Source organism: Eulemur rufifrons, chromosome 23, assembly GCF_041146395.1.
Source record: "Eulemur rufifrons isolate Redbay chromosome 23, OSU_ERuf_1, whole genome shotgun sequence".
Classification (NCBI taxonomy): Eukaryota; Metazoa; Chordata; class Mammalia; order Primates; family Lemuridae; genus Eulemur; species Eulemur rufifrons.
The window spans coordinates 4492247-4511064 of NC_091005.1; the positions used below are offsets into that span (position 1 = coordinate 4492247).

The 18818-nt window shown below is 59.3% G+C and overlaps 1 protein-coding gene across 1 annotated transcript; it reads left to right on the forward strand.

Moving 5' to 3' along the window:
* The first annotated feature begins 1238 nt into the window (after window positions 1-1238).
* Window positions 1239-15474, forward strand: ADGRG3 (adhesion G protein-coupled receptor G3). The gene is made up of 12 exons (XM_069456464.1): window positions 1239-1290; window positions 3902-4055; window positions 6264-6402; window positions 7915-8061; window positions 8242-8376; window positions 8838-8877; window positions 9113-9213; window positions 9360-9472; window positions 11694-11974; window positions 12152-12245; window positions 13382-13665; window positions 15251-15474. The coding sequence occupies exons 1-12, from the start codon at window positions 1239-1241 to the stop codon at window positions 15361-15363; spliced, it is 1653 nt and encodes a 550-aa protein (XP_069312565.1). The 3' UTR covers window positions 15364-15474.
* The last annotated feature ends 3344 nt before the right edge of the window (window positions 15475-18818 follow it).

The following is an 18818-nucleotide window of genomic DNA, read 5'->3' on the forward strand; positions in this document are numbered from 1 at the left end:
GGGACTGGGGTCCCCCGGTGGCCCCACCACTTCGCCTCCCCCTGCCGCGGCTGGGAGTGGAGGCGGGGCAGACCCAGCGGTTCCCATCTGCCCGCCGGACCTTCCCTGCAGAGGAAGTTTCTGGGGCTCAGGAAGCCCTGGGCTCTGACCTGCTGCCCCACACCACGTTCCCATCTGCCTCCCACCCCCCCGCCAGTGACCCTGACATTCCCGCCCCAGCCCTCCCCAGGCCCAGAGGGCTCAGCCGGGACGAGGCCTGTCTGGACACCGAGCGGCAGGTGGGGGAAACAGAGGCCAGTGGGCCCAGGAGGCTCCGCAGTTGGACCCCCCCAGGCTAGCTCTGGCCTCGTGGGCCTGAGGCGGGTGCTGGTAAGGACACACTTTCTTGGTGGCACACCCTTCCCCTCTGATGCCCGAGCAGGGCCAGCCTCACCCACAGGACTTTCTTGGGGCCACTGGAGTCAGAGCCTCAGGGTCGGCCCTGTCCTCCCCCTGTGCCGAGGCCCACGGAGATCTGCGGCCCCTGCCTCCCTCCTGGGCCAGCAGTGACCAGGGGATTGAGGACAACAATTTCACAGTACTGAAGGTCAGAAAATGATGATGACAGTCACAGCCCATCCTGTCATCCAGGCTGTGGGGGAGGCTCAGGGCCGCAGGGCCAGCTGATCCCTCGCCCCCACACCTCCAGCCTGGCTCCAGCCAGCGGCACCGTCCGTGTCTTTGTCCTCATCCCCAGAGCCAGGCTCTGTGCCTGGCTTGTTGCCGGTCTCATCAAACCCTGACACAGCCCCAGGAGGCAGCCTCGTTGCGATCTCCACTTTACAGAGGAGGAAACCGAGGCTCAGAGAGGCCCCCAGCTTGCGAGAGGAGGGGGTGTGTGTAGGCTGTGCCTGACTCCAAAGCCCGTACTCATCTCCGATTCCCAGGGGTCTGCTCCGGGGTGGAGGCCTCTGAGGCCGCGGGACCCCAGCCCCACGGCACCCACCCGGCGCGGCCCTGGGAGCACTCCCGGCGGGTGCAGCAGCTCCCTCTGCAGGTGGAGTCACGGCGGGGCGAGGCTGGGAGCACTGCCCGGTTCCCCACCCTCACCTTTCACAACCCCACCGATGGCGCCACTGAGCAGGAAGGGTGAGAAAGCACAGGAAGCCGCGGGGCGGGCTGGGAGGGCTCGCTCAGGGAACCTGGGCCTGGAGGCCGGACAGCCACAGGGCGCTGGCCAGAGGCAAGGCTGGCCAAGGATGGTGACAGCCAGGGGCCTGGTGGCCCTGCTCCTGCTGCTCCTGGCCTCAGGTGAGCAGCCGGCTCCTCGCCCCTCCTGCCAAGGCTGGGAGACCCTGCTCTGCGGAGGGCTCGGGGCAGGGTCTGGGGTCGGGGAGCCGGGGACAGGGCAGGGATGGGAGGGGGTGAGGAGTGGGGTGTCTGGGGTGTGTCCTCTGAGGACCCTCCCTGACCGCCGTGGCACCTCTTCCAGCCTTGTCGCTCTGGGTCCGTTCTGTGGTCCTGCCAAACCTGAGGCAGGGCTGGGCCTCAGGTCCCCTTTCGGTGCTGTGGGGACGGGGGGAGGGCAAGAGTGTCCCCACCCCGGACTGGGGCTGTGGCTCCCTGACAGGCCTGGCTCTGGGACAGGGGTGGGCACTGGACAAGCTACTGTCCCGCTGGCCAGTGGGCTCCTGGGACGAGGGTTGGGACCCACTGGAGGCTAAGGCCGGGCCGGGCTCGCAGCCGTCCTCGGGTCCCTCCACCACACACAGCACCCCACGCCCTCCTGTCCCCGTCTCAGCAACGGCCCGTGGTCCTGAGCGACAGGGCCAGGCCCACACTCCCCCCGCCCTCGCCCCGGCTCTCACACTCACGCGCGCACGGCCTCTGCGCAGGCAGCTGGAGGCCCCCTGGCCCGGCCCTCGCTGTCCTCTCTCCCGGGAAGGCCACCCCTTGCCCGCCTGGCAGGCTCCACTTACCCTTCCCGGCCGCTCTGTGGCGTCTCAGCAGCCCCTCGGGCGGAGGGCGGTGTCCTTCTCCGTGTCCCCGTCTCAGGGCCTCGCGGGCTCCTCCTGTCTTGCTCTTGACTCGGTGACGGCCCAAGTGGCATGTCCCTGTGTGTCTGTCCCGCATGTTGTCTTGTGACCTTGGCCACGTGGATCAACCTCTTTGGGCTTCGAAGAACCCCCTTCTCTTCCAGTGTTGGGCGCGTCCGTGACGTGCAAAGTTCAGTCCGGGGCTCTAAAAAGGGTGAAAAATGGCAGTGCTGTTCTAGCGGCCTGGGCAGGTCCTGGTGCAGAGGAGGCCACCAGGTGGCACCGGATGGATTAATTAGCTCGATGACCGAAGGTGGCCGCCATCAGGTGTCACGGGCATCGTAGGTCGAGGCCCTTCGCAAAAGCTGTGCTGGCTGGCTGGGCGTTCAGGCCCTCCCAGGTGACCGTGTTCCGCCACGGTGATGCGGGAGCTCTGGTTCGGGCAAAGCAGCAGCTGTTTGAATGAGCGAGGAGCTCGGAGAGGTTCGTGTCTAGAAGCGAGACGCTTCCCTTTGCGGACGTGTATGGGTTAGTCACCGTCGGTTCATCCATCCTTCCGTCCGTCCGTTCATTCATTCAGCTGTGCCAGACCCTGTGCCGGGGCACCTGGCGTCTGCCCTCAAGGGCTCACAGCCTAGCAGAGTGGCAGAGTGCGGTGAGGACCCATGTGTAGGACCGGGCAGTCAGAGCTGAGCAGGGGACAGAGGCAACAGAGGGGCTTGCATAAAGGGACACGTTTCAGGGGTGCAGGCAGAGCAAGGGGAGCGAGGAGAGGGGCTGGCACCCGAGGGCAGCCCACAGCACCCGGGCCTGGAGGGCGCGGGAGGGGTCGGTCCCCAGGGTGCCTGGATACCAGCTGTGGCCGCAGGAGGGAGCAGAAGTCCAGTGGTGGTGAGCCGGCAGGGCGGGGCTGAAGGGGCCACGGGGGTGGGGCAAATGCCCGCGCTGTCCTCTGACCTGCAGCCCACTCCCCATCTGCTGCACCCAAACGGAGGGCTCCACGGAGGCCGGGCTCTGGGGCAGAGCGCCTGGAGGGTGACGCCACCCCATACACAGGCCCAGTTTGGGGTCTCCTTGTCTGGACTAAATGCTTCCGACATCCTCAAAGAACAATCATGGAAAAGATATTTAACAGTTTTCTCTGCACTGGGTGCTCGCTGTGAGCACTGAAATGGCCAGCAGGCTGGGAGGGAGGCTCTGTCGTCACCCAGCCTGGTGCCGCCCGCACCCATTGGTGACCCGCTGGGCTGACAGCAGGGCTGGGAGGACGGGGAATGGCACCTCCTGAGTTGACAATTTTCTCTTCCTTCCTCTCCTTTTCTCTCCTCCTCCTCTGTCCCTTCTATTTAAAAAGCAAACATGGGCCCTGTTACATACACGCTCATGGCCGTTTGCCTTGTCCCATGAAACAATGTATCGTGGACATCTTTACAATCTGACAACAACGTGAAGTGCCTTTACAAGCTCATTAAAACAACGTGGTCACATAGAGCAGAATATTATAAAATCCACTGTGAAAGATTATTTTTTAACCTTACGTTTACTTTTTGTTCAGCCATAATTTTTACCATTTTTTTTTTTTTTTTTTTTGCTGTAATGATTAAAAATCTACTTGTTTCTTTTAAATTGTGAAAGTAATACTGGGAATGATTTAAAAAAAAAAATCAAACACCAGAGAAGGGAATAAAAAATGAAAAGCGACGGTCCCTCCGCCCACCTCACCCCAGCTCTGTCCACCCCAGCAGAAGCTCCCTTAATGGGCCCACCTGAAAGGCACGGCTGCAGCCCGCACCACCAGGCTCTGGAGCTCCGGCCCTGTCCCTGCTCCCCGCCCTTGCTTCCTCTCCTGGCCCAGCCCACTCACACTCTCTGCATCCCTCCCTTAGGCGACGAAAAGCCCACCGAAGAGCCGAGAAATGTCTGCCGGAACCACATCAACGAGGACCATTATGAAGCCTTCAGCTTGGAGGACAAGGCTGAGTGTTTCACCAAGTGTGGGCACCCGGAGAGCGACGCCTGTGACGTGGAAAACCTGCAGAGGTGAGGGCGCCCTCTGAGCTGCAGCGGGAACCTGGGGTTCCTGGGAGCGGGGCCATGAGGAAGGGATGGGACCATCTACCTCATGGCCCCAGAAACGCTGCTACTGTCCCATCCTTCCACCTTATTGATTGACACCTCATTCCCCCTGACCCAACACCCTTCACTCCAGCAGTCAGGGGCCCTACTGATCTAGGGGATGCAGAGATGAATCCGCTGTGTCCCTGCCTTTGGGAGTTGCAGAGGGACATACACACACCCAAATGATGACGACTCCAGAGTGTGATCATACAGAAGGGTGGGCGAGGTTCCAGGTTAGCCCAGAGGAAGGAATTCTGCCAAGGCTTCACAGAGGAGGCAACCCATGAAAGGGCTTTGAAGGGTGCATAGGAGTTTTCCAGTTGAACCCAAGACATGGTGGAGGATACAGGCAGAAGATCTGTAGAGTACTGAGGGAGAACCTCAATGCTTTGAACTGTGAGGGCATAAGGTGCTGGGGGTGGAGGAGACAATGGGAGACGGGATGAGTGGGAGATGGGACTGGGAGTATTAGAGGGTCTAAGGTGTGAAAGATCGTATAAGTTATACCAACGGGGGCAGGGGAATGACATATTTTAAGCACAAGAAGAGTGTAGTCAACTTTTTATTTCAGAAAGATTGCTCAGGCTTCAGGGACGGCTACAGGGGTGGTGATGCAGGAAGGGACATGACAACGTAGGATGCAACTGCAGTGGTCTGGGTAGGATTTGGGGCTGAACCAACACCACTACCACTACCAGCTGGCATTGCGCGCTTGGAGGCGAGAGATGGAATGATGCAGAATCAATAAGACCAAGAGACTGATTAGATGTGGGGTGACGGAGAAGGGATTTAGAATATAACATTTTCAAAACTCATCTCCAGACCGGGCGCGGTGGCTCACACCTGTAATCCTAGCACTCTGGGAGGCCGAGGCAGGAGGATCCCTTGAGCTCAGGAGTTCGAGACCAGCCTGAGCAAAAGCGAGACCCTGTCTTTACTAAAAATTAAAAAAATTAGCTGGGCATAGTGGCGCATGCCTGTTTTCCCAGCTACTCGGGAGGCTGAGGCCGGAGGATCGCTTGAGCCCAGGAGCCTCAGGTTGCTGTGAGCTAGGCTGATGCCACGGCACTGGAGCCCAGGTGACAGAGTGAGACTCTGTCTCAAAAAAAAAAAAAAAGTCATCTCCGAAAATATTTCTACCTCTCTCTCCTCCTCTCCCTTCTAATCAAGGTTGCCCCAGACTCTTCTGGGATACCCAGAAAAGCGCCTGGCATACAGTTGGTACTCAATAAACATCTGTTGAAGGAAGGATTGGCAACCCCGTGCTCTCAGGCATGGTGTTAGGATGGCAGCCTGATTGCATGGCGCGATTTCAGTGGCCTGGAAATGCTCCCATCTTGCCTGCAGCAGCTCCAGGTGCTTCTCAGCACCCGACAGTTGCTGGAGGGAGGGCTCCTCTCTGTGCTGCCTAGGTATATACCCAAAGGAATGTAAAACACGTCTCCAAACAAAACCTTGTGCATGAATATTCATACCAGCACTTTTCACGATAGCCGAAAACTGGAAAAGACCCAAATGTCCGTCAAGGAACGAATGCAGTGAAATAACATCCATTCGTAAACAGAAGTGAAATACTGACACACGCTACAACACAGATGAACCTTGGCAACATTGTGCTGAGTGACAGAAACCAGACGCAAAAGGCCTCATACCGTGTGATTCCATCTGTGTGAACGACCCAGGATACGCAAAACCGTAGGGACAGAAGCAGATTAGTGGCTACCCGGGGCTGCGGTGGGGAGGAGGAAGGGAGTGACTGCTTAGTGGGTCCGGGGTGTCCTTTTGGAGTGATGAAAATGTTCTGGAACTAGACAGTGGTGATGGTTGCACAACACTGTGAATGTACCTGATGCCATTGAACTGTACATTTTAAAATGGTTAAAATGGTAAATTTTATGTTATGTGTATTTTACCGCAAAAAAGACAAGCATGTAAAGTTCTCAAAGGGACTCTTGGCTGGAATCCCACGGTGCCAGCCTGGATGGCTCTTAAGCCACAGCTGCTTCCTCCTGCAGTGACCTCTGGGTCTTCACTTTGATGCTCTGGTCCGCCCGCTCTCCCCAAGGGCCTGATGAATGCATAACTCAGCCTCCAAGGCCCTCCCCTCCCCTGTCCCCCGGCCGCCTGCAGATACTGGCTCAACTACGAGACCCACCTGGTGGAGAAGAGTTTGTCGGAGACAGTGAACATGTCTTTCGTGAAGGCTTTGGTCCGGAACTTCAGAACCGATACCGCAGAAGACCTAATCTTCTCTCTGCAGCCCACTCAGGTGACGCGGTCTCCTGTCCCCGTTGGCTGGTTCGGACCCTGTTTTCCTTGGGCACATATTTCAAACTTGTAAGGGAGTCGAGCCCCGTGCTTGGTGTCCAGGAAACCTTACCCTGCCACGTCCCCCCGGGCAGGGCTCTGCCCCCTTGCTAGCGGGCGCTGGCGAGTTAACCGGGTGAGTGCATCCTGGTAATAGAGTATCCAGGGTGCTAGCATGGACATTCGGAGGACCTGGGTTCTAGTCCTGGACTTGCCACCACGTCACTAGATGTCCTCCAGGAAATCCCTTTCCCTCGCTGGGCCCCGGAGTCCTCAGCTGGAAAATGAGCTCTGAGCTTATCCAAGTCTACAATTCTCACGGGCTCGTCCACCCAGGGAACATGGAAACCAGGGAACGGGCACACTTGGCAGCCACGGGGCTCAGCGGGCTGAGTCTGGATTCCCACTGATCCGGATTCAAATCCCGGCTCTGCTGCTTACCAGCCATTGTGATCGCAGGCAAATTACTCCTCTGAGCCTCAGTTTCCCCATCTGTAAAATGATGAAGGTATTGCCCGTTTTCAAGACTGAGGGGAGGAGCAAATGAGATCAGGCGCAGGGAGCGCTTGCTACGATGCGGTCTCAGGAGCCATCTCCTGGCTCCCTCAAGGAAGGACCCCGATGCTGGACGTTCAGGCCCCAAGACGGGCTGGGCATCAGCGAGGTTCCCGTAGGTCTGTCTGGAAAAGGGAAGATGGACAGGGCCTTTCTCACGTTCTCAGCCCTTTATTATGTCACTCAAGCAGCCGAGCCCTCTGCGTGGGGCACCCACTGGCCCCAGAAATCACCCACATGTCCTTGTGACGAGGGTCTGGGCAGGGAAGGAGAAGGTTGGGGCTTCGGCTCAGGCTCTAGCGCCGCGTGTTCAATGCGCGTGGGTGCTTCTGAGCCCGGCGGGGCAGGCTGCAGCCCCGGGGAACAGGGGGCTCAGGGAATGAACAGGACATGCTTTGGCACAGTCACCAGAATTTAGTGCAGTATTTTGGCCGCCATTAGTTTTTTAAAAATTCATTGTTGTTGTTGTTGTTGGGTGGAATGGCTTCCACATTCGGTGTGAACTTGTGTGTCCTCCGTCTCTGCCCTTGTTCTCTCCCTTCCTGAACTTCCTTCCTGGTGGCTTTATTCTTTCTGTTTATTCCTGAGTAAACGCAGGGGCTGTTAGGACCCTGGCCAAAAGCACGCGACAGCCCTCTGTCCTCACACTTGCAAAAGTGTCACCTCTTCACAGCCCGCCGTCTGCCTGGCAGGTGCCCGGGCAGGCACGGGGTCAGCTCCGTCCTCCACAAGGGTCATAACTTGTCCTGGGGCCCACAGCAGAGCTTGCGCTGTGCCCAGGTGTCCTGCCTCCCAGAGCTCTAGTCCCGGCGCTGCTCCTCCACCCAGTGTGCCTCAGTTTCCCCTCCCAGCTGGGGGAGCAGCAGGACCTGCATCGGGGGCTGGGTAAAGATGGGAGCTGCCGGGGGTGTGGTTGCAGATTCCGAGGCAGGTGACGAAGGATGAAGACAAGCCCCCAGACAGAGTCCGACTTCCCAAGAGCCTTTTTGGAGCCCTGCCAGGCAACAGGTCCGTGGTCCGGCTGGCTGTCACCGTCCTGGACATCGGTCCGGGCAATATCTTCAAGGTGAGGAGAGGCCTAATGGGGACTCAGGGAAGCTCCAAGATTAGGTGCCAGGTGCTCCAGGGTCCCCTGCGCCAGCTTGTGCTCACTGGAGCCTGCTGGGGGACCCGGTGGGGACGGGGGAGGTGGTGAGCCTCTCGAGAGTGCCTCCTGCAGCCTGGCCTCCCCCATCTCCCCTCACAGGGTCCCCGGCTCAGCCAGGAGGATGGCAGCAGCGTGTTGAACAATCACCTGGTGGGCCTGAGGGTGGGCCATACGCCCGTCACCAGGCTGGCCGAGCCTTTGGAGATCACCTTCTCCCACCAGCCTCTGCCCCCCGTGAGTCACTGGCAGTCACCGGGGGGCAGACAGGCGAGTGGGCACACACAGGCCTATGGGCTCCGAGCACGCAGGGACACTGCATGTCTGTCCCTTGCCCTTCCACATGCAGCCAGGAGGAGGGCCGTACACACAGTTGTGCCCAGAGACACATGCCCACCCTGCGCACACGTGTCCACGTGCCCCAGACACCCTCCCACTCAGCTGCTCACACAGGTGCACGGAAGGACCCGCACCCGCATTCCCCTCCCCCCACACGCACTCTCGCACAGACAGGCAGACCCTGCCGCCACAGCCCCACGCCACCGTCGGGCCCCTCACACGCACAGCTGATTTTCCTGTGCGACCCACGGGAGTGACCTCGGGTTCTGCCCAATGCACACACAGCCAAGACCCTGCCCTCCCCTGCCCGCTCCCAACCTCCCCCTTCTGCTCCCCTGACTCCCACTCTCTGGTTTCAGAACATGACTGTCACCTGTGTCTTCTGGGATGTGACTAAAGGTAGGGCCTGGAGGACCTTTTCTGGGGTAAGATAGGTGGGGAGGGCGTGGCTCTCTTAGGGGGCGGGCCGGTTGCACTGGCTGGGCCCTTCCCCTCCCCTGCCCTTCCCTATCCATGTTCCCACCCCTCCCGTCCCCTCCCCTGCCCCCTCCATGTTTCCACCCTCTCCCCTCCCCTCCTCTCCCCTTCCCTCCCCTCCCCTGCCCCCTCCATGTTCCCCTGGCCTCCTCTCCAGGGCCAACTGGAGACTGGGCTTCCAAGGGCTGCTCCACAGAGCCCCGAGCCAAGGGGACTGTCTGCCGCTGTGACCACCTGACCTTCTTCGCCCTGCTGCTGGTAACAGCCCACTCCACTCTGATCCCAGCTGTCCCAGAGGCTTCCAGCTCCTGCCCCGGGGAGGGGGCGGCCTGTGAGCCCAGGGCCTTTGGGGTGCACGGGCCTGGCCTCCGGCTGATCTGGTCCGGGCTTGGGGTTGCCCACAGAGGCCCATCTTGGACCAGGCCACAGTGCAGGCCCTCAAGCACATCTCCCAGGCGGGCTGCGGAGTCTCCATGATCTTCCTGGCCTTCACCATTGCCCTCTACGTTGCCCTGAGGTGAGCGACCCCCACCTCCCCCCACATCTGCCTCCTGCCCTCAAGGAGGCAGCAGGGCAGGGGAGGGGCGCCCTGGTGGTGGCCTTTCGCCGGTCTCCTCTGCACACCTGCAAAGTCAGGCGGAGGTTGCAGAGCTTCGGGGCTATTGCAGGGCAAGCGGCAGAAACCCAACTCCAATGGGCTTAAACACAATAGGGAATGTGTGGCCCATGTCAGTGAAAACCTCAAGGCACATGGACTTCAGGCAGGGTTAGATCCAGGGACTCAAAGCGGTCCCAGGACTTGGCTTCCCTCGGCCTCTCTCAGCTTTGCTTGGCCTTGACAGTCACGTCAGGCAGCTCCTTCCCCTCCGGGGGGCCCTGGGGGCCCTGGGCTTGCGTCACATCTCTGCAGCTGCTCAGGCAGAAACAAAAGCAGTCTCCTCTTCGCAAGTATTCCAAACTCAATCCCAGAATTGAGGTGTTTTTTTTTTTTTAAACATTTTATCTTGAAATAATTATAGATAGAAAGTTGCAAAAATAGTGCAGTCTTGTTGTCCCCTCCCCTAGCTGCCCCCAGCGGAGACGCTTATGTAACTGTAGGACGACGTCAAAGCCAGGAGGCTGGCGGTGCAGCGCTGTCGACAGGAGTGCAGACCGTGTTCGGTTTTCACCATGTTTTGCACACATTCGTGTGTGTGTGTGTGTGTGTGTGTGTGCACGCACGCGTCAGCCTCTGCGACTTTGTCCCATGCGTACAGCAGAGTTGATTTTGCTGCTCTGACCCAGACCGTGTACCATGTCCGAATAGGGCTCTGTGGTCGAGGGGTGGACTCACTGACCAGCTGGGCCAGGCCACGGGCTGCTGTTGCGTTTGAGCTAACAAAGCACCAACCGCCACCGCCACCTGCCTCCCAGTGCCACGGTTGAGAGTGGGGAAGGGTATTTCCCAGGGAAACTTGGGGCTGTTTCCAGAGGCAGGGGGAGTGGGCGAACGACAGGCAGAAACAGCAGAGAGCACTGCAGCCTCGCTCGCCTGGCCCGGGCCATGGATAAGGGACCCGTAGGACCTGCCAGCTTGAGGGACCCCGGGGAGCAGCCCGTGCCCCAGCCTGCCCCGTGCACCACCTCCTAGAGGTACCTTGCCCAGCAGCCCCTGGGCCTCCTGCCCTCCGTTCAGGGCTCTCCTCTGTCCCCTCCTCGTGGCTCTGTGCCTCTGTCACCATTTGAGGTGGGCTGCAGCCCCCACGAGCCCCACCCACTCCAGCATAGACCAGCCCGTGAGTGTAAGCGGTGCCACCCTACTCCCACGCCTCCAAGCCTCGGACACGGCCCCCATCCCCGACAAGCTGAGCGGGACCTGCCAGCTGGCTGCATGGCTGGACCCTGTGAGCTGGGCTTGGAGTTGTCACCAGCTCCCAAGGGCGGGGCCTGGCATCCAGGTGGTGGGGACATTATCCCTTATGCACCCTCCAGGCAGCCTGGGTTCCCACCCCTTGGGTGAGAGCCTGTGGGTCTGGGTTGCTAAGAGTTCAGAGTGGGGGCTGCACAGAGAGGGAGGGGGGCCCGGGGGAAGCACTGGACAGGGAGTCTGGAGCCAGGGTTGGAGCCCCCGCCCTGCCCTGGGACTCCGTGAGCGTCCCTGTCCCTCTCTGAGCCTCACTGTCCCTACTCCACGCACCCCTCTGTGCATGCCTCACGCATGCACCCGTGTGTCCGTCCCCTCAGCTGGCGATTCCTCAGCCCCCGCCAGCGTTAGGCCCGAGTTCACAGCGTGGGAGAGATGTGATGGCGCAGGGCAGAGAGTTACACGGCGCTGCTGGAAGCTCCCAGATCAGCCCGGGCCATTCAGACACAGCCTCCCCAGAAGGGACTATCCAAGTGGGGTTTTGAAGGCAGAGCAGGAGCCCGGCAAAGAAGGCGGGAGGGGCAGGGGAAGGCATCGAGGGCAGAGGGAAGAGCGCGGGGAAGTCTGGGAGGTGTGCGGAGGCTGGACGCATCCAGGGAATTGCTCGGTACGCGATTTGGCTAATGCAGCGAGTCAAGGCCTGAGGCCGCAGATCCCTGTGGGCCGTGAGAGGGCTCCTGGACTTGAACCTGAGGATGCTCACGCTCTGGCTGCCGGCTGGGTGGAAGCTGGAGGGTCAGGCAGGAGCTGGCGGTGGGGGTGGAGAGCCACAGGCGGGCAGGACGGACAGGCCTGGGTGCCCCGTGGGAGCTGGGCCTCTCATTGCTTGCCCCAGGCTTTCCCGGCAGAGGTTCAAGTCGGAAGATGCCCCCAAGATCCACGTGTCCCTGAGTGCTAGCCTGTTCCTCCTGAATCTAGTCTTCTTCATCAATGTGGGGAGAGGCTCAGAGGTGTCCGATGCCGCCTGCTGGGCCCGGGGCGCCATCTTGCACTACTTCCTGCTCTGCGTCTTCACCTGGATGGGCCTGGAAGCTTTCCACCTCTACCTGCTTGTCATCAAGGTCTTCAACACCTACTTCGGGCACTACTTCCTGAAGCTGAGCCTGGTGGGCTGGGGTAGGTGCCGCCCGCACGCGCAGAGGGGACAGCTGGCCCTGAGGGTGCAGAGAGGGATGCTGCCTCAGGGAGAGAGAGAAGGGGCTTCCGGGGCTCAGGGGGTGGGCAGCTGGACCGGATGTGGAGGAGGACGGGCCCAGGGAGCCCCGTGATGCAATACCTCTTCCCTCGTGCCAGGCCTGCCTGCCCTGATAGTCATCGGCACCGGGAGTGCCAACAGCTATGGCCTCTACGCCATCCACGACCAGGAGAACCGCACCTCGCTGGAGCTGTGAGTGGCGGCCGCGGGGCAGGGGATAGCGAGTCCCTGGCTTCACATGTCGGGGCTGGAGGGAGGCTGGGGGAGGAGGGAATCCCAGGAAGAGACACCAACTATGTCAAGGCCGGAAGGATCCTCAGATGCAGCCGGCTCATGGCACAGAGGGGTAAACTGAGGCTCGGAGAGGGGAGGCGATATGAGAGAGTTTGCCCAAGAAGGGCGAGGGAGACCCGGATCAGGAGGCAGGTGCCGTGCTGTAGACAGGGCCAACACTCGCCCACCCGGCGCCTCCGGGCAAGGTGGAAAGGTTGTCCCTGCCCACGCCGGGTGCTCGGCCTGGTGAGCGGAGGACATGCCACACTTCAGCCCCCACCTGCCCCCCCACCAGTGCCCTTGCGTAGGGCACAGCCTGCCCAGTGATCCCCAGCAGCCCGGGGTCTAGCCCCGGCTCTGCCCTTGACTGCTGCGTGTGTGACCTTGGCAAGCCCATCCTCTCCCAGGGCCTCAGTCTCCTCATCTGCACAATGGGGCGCTGATCGACAGGCTGTCTCAGGCCTCCTGCCCTGCAGTGCGGGGGGCAGTGGAGCTGAGCTGAGCCTCCAGACGCCACCCGGTGATCTCCCAGGGTGCCCGCCTCTGTCCCCATGGCTCTGTGCTCGGAGGGGCCTTGGACCTGTCCCCAGGGCCTCTTAAGCAGGGGCCACAGGAGCCTGGGAGGCAACATAAGTGCACGTGGTGGGCCGGGTGGGGACAGTGGCGGACGAGCAGTCACAGGCCCATCTGATGGGCAGCCCGTTACGGTCCTTCGGGAGGGCGTCCATGGAGCTGCCAGGCGGATGGTTGTGTAAGAGAAGCAGAAATCTGGATAGGCACGCCAAATCTTCCAACTTTGAAGAGTGGGCCAGCCATTAATTCAGTTTTTTTTACAACATAATGTGGGGCAAATGAACCATGTCCTTGGGGTCACTTTGGCCCTTGTGCACCACGCGTCTGAAGAGTCAGCAGACTGGAGGCTGGCGGTGGCCCCTGCCCAGCAGAAGAGCAGGGGACCCAAGCGTGGAAATGGGAGGAGGTCACTTGGGGGACTTCAAGGGGCTTACTGGTCATGGGTCCCTCTCTCCGTCCCCCTGGCCACCCACCCCCTCCAGGTGCTGGTTCCGTGAAGGAGCAGCCGTCCCCGCCCTCTACGCCACCGTCCACGGCTACTTCTTCACCACTTTCCTCTTTAGCGCGGTGGTTCTGGGCCTGGTGGCCTGGAAGATCTTCACCCTGTCGAGTGCCACAGTGGGCAAGGAGAAGGGGCAGAACTGGAAGGGTGTGCTCACGGTGCTGGGCCTCTCGAGCCTGGTGGGCGTGACGTGGGGGCTGGCGGTCCTCACGCCCCTGGGCCTGTCCACCATCTACATCTTCACTGTCCTCAACTCCCTGCAAGGTGAGGCGGGCCGGGGAGGCGGCCAGCTGCCCTGTCTGCACCGGGGGAGGGGACGGGGGAGCGCGGTTTGCTAGAAACAGCGTTCCACCCGGGCCAGCTCAGGTCAAGTGTATGGATTCTAAACATCCGGGGCCCTCTGAGGGATCCCAGGGAGCAAGGGTGGCTGCATTCATGAGAGAGGCCACCAGGACCGGGAAAAGCCGCCCAAAGCAAAGCAGATCCTTTCCCCACCTTTCTCTCTGGAGCCGTGTGTGTTTCCCATCTGGTCGTGGAAGCTTCTGTGTTCTCTGGCTGCTATCCTGTCACTCGCCAGGGTCCCCAGTGGCTGCCCAACAGGGCCCCCTTCACCCTACGTAAACTTCCAAGTCAAGTGCCCTCTCTGGTCCCGTCAGCTGTGACCAGGAGTCAGGGTCAGGTGATTTGATGTCCACATGACACAGCGGAGTCTCCAAGGAGCTGTGGAAGCAGAAGGAAGTGATTGCTATGACTGTCATCTGCCCTTGCAGGGTCCCTCCTCTGAGACCCCAGCAAAAGGGGCCCAGGGCATGGGTCACAATTTCCTCTCTCTTAGCTCCTTACGCCCACAGCTCAAAGAGGTGACACAGCCTGCCTGTGAGGTTAACAGCCAAGAAGGGAGTGACAGGCTCATGCCACCCAGAGGACTCACTAGGAACCCAGGCATCCTAGACACAGCGGGTGCAAGCCCACAAGGCCAGTGCCCCAGGAGACTGGGTTGCTTAGTGGTTGGGGCCAGGCAGCCCTGGGCCCAAATCCCAGCTCCACCCCCAAACCCAGCTCCACCCCCAAACCCAGCTCCCCTAATCCTCACTCTAAAGCCCAGATCACCCCAGTACGTAGCTCACCAGATTTCATGAGGAACAACTGTGGTAAGGCACGTGTGGACCCAGTAGTCTTTAGTGTGTGGGAACTATATTAGTAACAATAGAAATCATTACTATCAGACCATCTGAGATTATCCCCAGCTGAAGAATCATAAATCCATGCCTGGAACATCCCAGGGGTTAAGGGCTGGGAAGAGATACACCTTGAAACTATAGACTGTATTGCTGGTCTTTCAGAGGTTACCTTAATATTTAAGCCTGCACACTTCACTCTGAGTTAAGTTTCAGCTGAGCCTGAGTTATTCAGCATTTCTATCTTCCTCCCAAGCACAACAGAGCCCTTGGTACACTTTTACTGCCCATTGAATGCTCTACAATATTTTTATTGTTGTGTAGAGTTCTAGTTATAAATTTTCCTGAAACACACATGAAGTTTTTATTTCTCAGTCACTTTCTGTACTTACTAGAATTTCTTGCACTCCGTACTTTCCCTCTTCTTCTTGCTGAAGCACATCCTGCAATAACCCTCTATAGAGGTGGTTGTGGTGGTTTTGTATGTCAGACAGTTCCTTTATTTTACTTTTTCTTTTCTGTGATAGATGTATGTATTTTACTTCAAGATCTCTGTTTTTCATTTCCAAGATTTCTGTTTGGTTCTTTTGCAGGGTAGGTTTCATTTTTGCCTGACTTTTTCAGAAGTACTTGAGCGGTGACTGTGCTCTCTCTCCTCTCCTCCCTGACAGGTGTCTTCATCTTCTGCTGGTTCGCCATCCTCTACTTCCCGGGCCAGAGCCCCACGGCCCCCTCTTCCGGCACTGCCCGAGTGGACCAGACCCACTCCGTGTCTCACAGCTAGGACCACACAGCCCTGCACTCTGGACTCAGCTCTGATGCTCCATGGGACCTGGGGCGGCTTCCTGCCTCCCTCGGGGCCTTGGTTTCCCTCTCTGTACCGTGTGGCTGGGGAGGGAAGAGATGGTGACCAGGTTGGACCACGTGGCCTCAGAGGTCCGCTCCAGGGCGGTCCATGGGTCCGAGAGTCCACACACGCAGGCTTGCAGCACTCTGACGTTCCTGTAGTCGTGAGGCCCCCCTCCCCCGCCCACCAGCAAAACGCGACATCTTCAACCCCACATTCCGCCCTCACAGCGAAGCAGCCCTTCTCTCTCTCACCCACCTTCTGGTCTCAGCAAGGGCCTGAGCCCAAAGACGGGTGCCTGCTGTTGGTGCAGCCTCTTGGGGGGGTCCCCAGCCTCTCCCTCCTCCCCCTTGTCACCGCCCTCCCACAACTGCACCTCCTACTGCCCGTATATTCAGGGGCATTCAGGAGGTCATGGTCCCCTCAGGCACTGGGGGGCCGCCTGCCCCTGGTTTCTGCCCAGCCCATTCTCATGGAAGCGACCACTCCATTCGGTGCACTGCCACCCCCAGGTGTCTGGGGACATGGATTTCAGAGAACGCTGCTTAATAGGTGCACTACCTCGAGCAAAGCCTTCCTCCCCCTCTGACTGCCACGTGGGTGGCCCAGCCTCTGATCTGCTGTCCTCGTGGAGGGAGAACACAAATGCGCACCTGGGGTGTGGGGCCCAGGGGCAAGGGTGGGGGTGGGGGCAACTCCACCAGAGTCTGAGCTCCTACGGCGCAGGGCCCCCCGGACGGCCTCTCTCGCCGTCCCAGCCCAGCCAAGCACAGGGCCCGGCACCCGGCAAGCCCTGAATAAATAGTTGTTGGCCGAGTGAATGGCTGTCCGAGTTTGGCCCCAGCCGGGCAGGGCCCGGAACCAAGGGAGTGTCCCCGGCCAGACCCGGGTTGGGCATGGCGCTTCCAGTAGCGGGGCCTCCGTTTCGCAACCACACGCAGCTTCCTCAGTAGGAAACGAAAAGGGGCAGAGATAACAGAGATAGAGGTGGAGATACAAAGACAGAGAGATGGAGAGAGAGATTTAGCAGACAGGCTGGCGCAAGGAGAGGCCAGAGGCAGAAAGAGGCAGATGCAGAGACGCAGCCCCTCCCCTCGCGCCGCACCCGGGGGCGCAGTGGGTGTGGGCATCGGTCCTCTCCCCGGGGCCTCACCCCACAAGCTCAGCACCCCCTCCAGCCTTCACTCACCTACCACCCTCCCTACCCAGCCCCCTACCCCTCTCCAGCTTCCCGGGGTGCTGTGTGGACTGTCGAGCACTTTCTACAGGAGAGAAGTTATCACGATTGTTGGACCCCCTCCTGACAGCCCCCAAAGCCGTGGTCTCAGCCCCCTCCCCTCCACAGCCGGTGCTGATGCTGGGAGTGCTTGCTCCCTGCTTCTCCTCCCTCCCCACACACAGTCGAAAGACAGGAAGGAGGGCCTTCGCTTCCTCCCTGGAAAGGAAACCTGGGGTGTGGACATTGCGTCAGTTGAGCCACGTGACCAGTTTTTGTGGACAGCCTTGGTACGTCTGCTGGTTTTTCCTCACAGACATGTTTTCCTGCCGAAGGTCCTGCCCCGCTTTCTCCCAAGTCTCGGCCTTAGCAACCCGAGTAACAGCTGCCCCTCTGTCCGACAGGCCCAGGTTAAACCCCGGCTGTGCTATTAGATGCTCTGTGACCCCGGCATGTCAGCTCAGCTCTATGAGCCTCAGTTTCCCCCTCCATAAAATGGGGGTTATAAAGTCCTTGTGTCATCCTGACAGCATTAAGTGCAGTGAGGAAGATAAAGTGCCCAGCACCGACTTGGCAGGAGCTCGCTGGCTCTCGAGCCCCTCTTGGTTTAAAGAAAGACCAGCCGAGGGTGTTGGAATGAGGAAAGGGAGGCCCAGGCGGGCCCAGCGACCTGCCCAACCGAGGCCACTCTGCGAGCTGGGCTGCAGCTATGGCTGGGCCTCCCTGGGTTGGGGACTCCTCCTCCCAGAGCATCCCCTGGGTTCAGAATTATCACCTGGTCCCCACCCCCAGTCTCCGGGGAAACCCTGGGTGGGAGCTTCCCCAGACTGCTCGGTGGCTGTGGGGACACAGCCTTGACTGCTGGGTTTCCTGGCACAGTTGCAGAGGGCACCTGGGCAGGTGTGGCCGACACGGAGGTGCTCTCCTTTTCCGGCTGGCTCTTCACCCCAGGCCCAGGCAGGGGCTGAGGGGCCGGGGCTCCTCATTGCCTAGTGTCACTCCGAAAGCAGTTCCAGGTGCCAAGCTGAGCACCTGTGCTCAGGCCAAGGTGGCTACGGCAACATACACCCCGAAGACCGGAGCGGATGGACGGGCTCCTCTGACACTGACCAGCAACGAGAGCAACCTAGGAGGTGCGACGTCACCATGATTAAGGACGCAGACCCCGGCAGCAGCCTGCCAGTTCCGCCTCCTGCCTCTGCAACTTGCCCTGGGCAAGTGCTCACCTACGGAGTGGAGCAGGGACAGCAGTGGCAGTATCCCTGCTTCGTCCCCCAGGACGGAGGAAGGAAATGGATAAATGAGTTCGTGACTGCAGGGACCGCCCGGTGCCTGGCCCACGTGACACAGCAGGAGTGTGACCGAGCCAGGGCTTTGCCTTGGCCGTCCCCTTATCAGGCCCTGGGCACAGTGGTCGTCCGCGAGCTGCAAGAAGGTCCCTTCTGCCACGGCTCCTGCTGGGTTCTCTGTTCTGCCCACATGTCTTCCTCCCTGGTATTTTTTCATTACCACGTGACAAACATACAGGAAACAAGAAGACTTCTTTGCTCCATGCTTTCGGACAGACAACTTAAATATGGAAAGACATAAATCCTTCACCCACTAATGAATTAGTTCAATGCAATTCCAGTGAAGATTCTGATTGATTTTATTTTTTAGATTCTCCAAAACTTATTCTAATATTTATATGAAAGCATATAGGCCTTAAATCGCTAAGTCAGCCTCAATGAAAGAGAGCACAGAAGGAAGACTTGACCTCCAGGTATAAAGATATTACAAAGCCAGAGCGGTAAATGCGACATGGACTTTGTGCAGGGATAGGAAAGAAGATCAGTGGAACAGAACGGAGCGCTCAGAGGCAGACTCAAGTACTCAAGTGGAGGACTTAATTCATGATAAAGGGTGACACCACCAAGAAGGGGCGAGTGGTCTGATGATGGTGTTGGAAAATTGGCTCATTATATGGAGAAAAAGTAAAGCAAGATCTTTGCTGACCCATCGTGCTTTTTATATGCTGGCTCTGATAAAAGATAACATCCACAGTGGCATTCTGTTGCAGAGTTCTCACAATCACCCTGGCCTACTAGGATATAGCATGGTATGATACTCTTTCCTCAATAAAATGGAACGTTTTTGTAGGCCGCTAGCCTAACAGATAGGCTTTCCCTTTCCTTTG

Bases quoted from the DNA above. Each gene is read 5' to 3' on its own strand.
- ADGRG3 (XM_069456464.1), top strand. From the start codon at position 1,239: ATGGTGACAGCCAGGGGCCTGGTGGCCCTGCTCCTGCTGCTCCTGGCC. The intron at 8,062-8,241 runs GTGAGGAGAGGC...CTCCCCTCACAG, and splicing joins GTCCGGGCAATATCTTCAAG to GGTCCCCGGCTCAGCCAGGA. The intron at 8,878-9,112 runs GTAGGGCCTGGA...CCTCCTCTCCAG, and splicing joins CTTCTGGGATGTGACTAAAG to GGCCAACTGGAGACTGGGCT.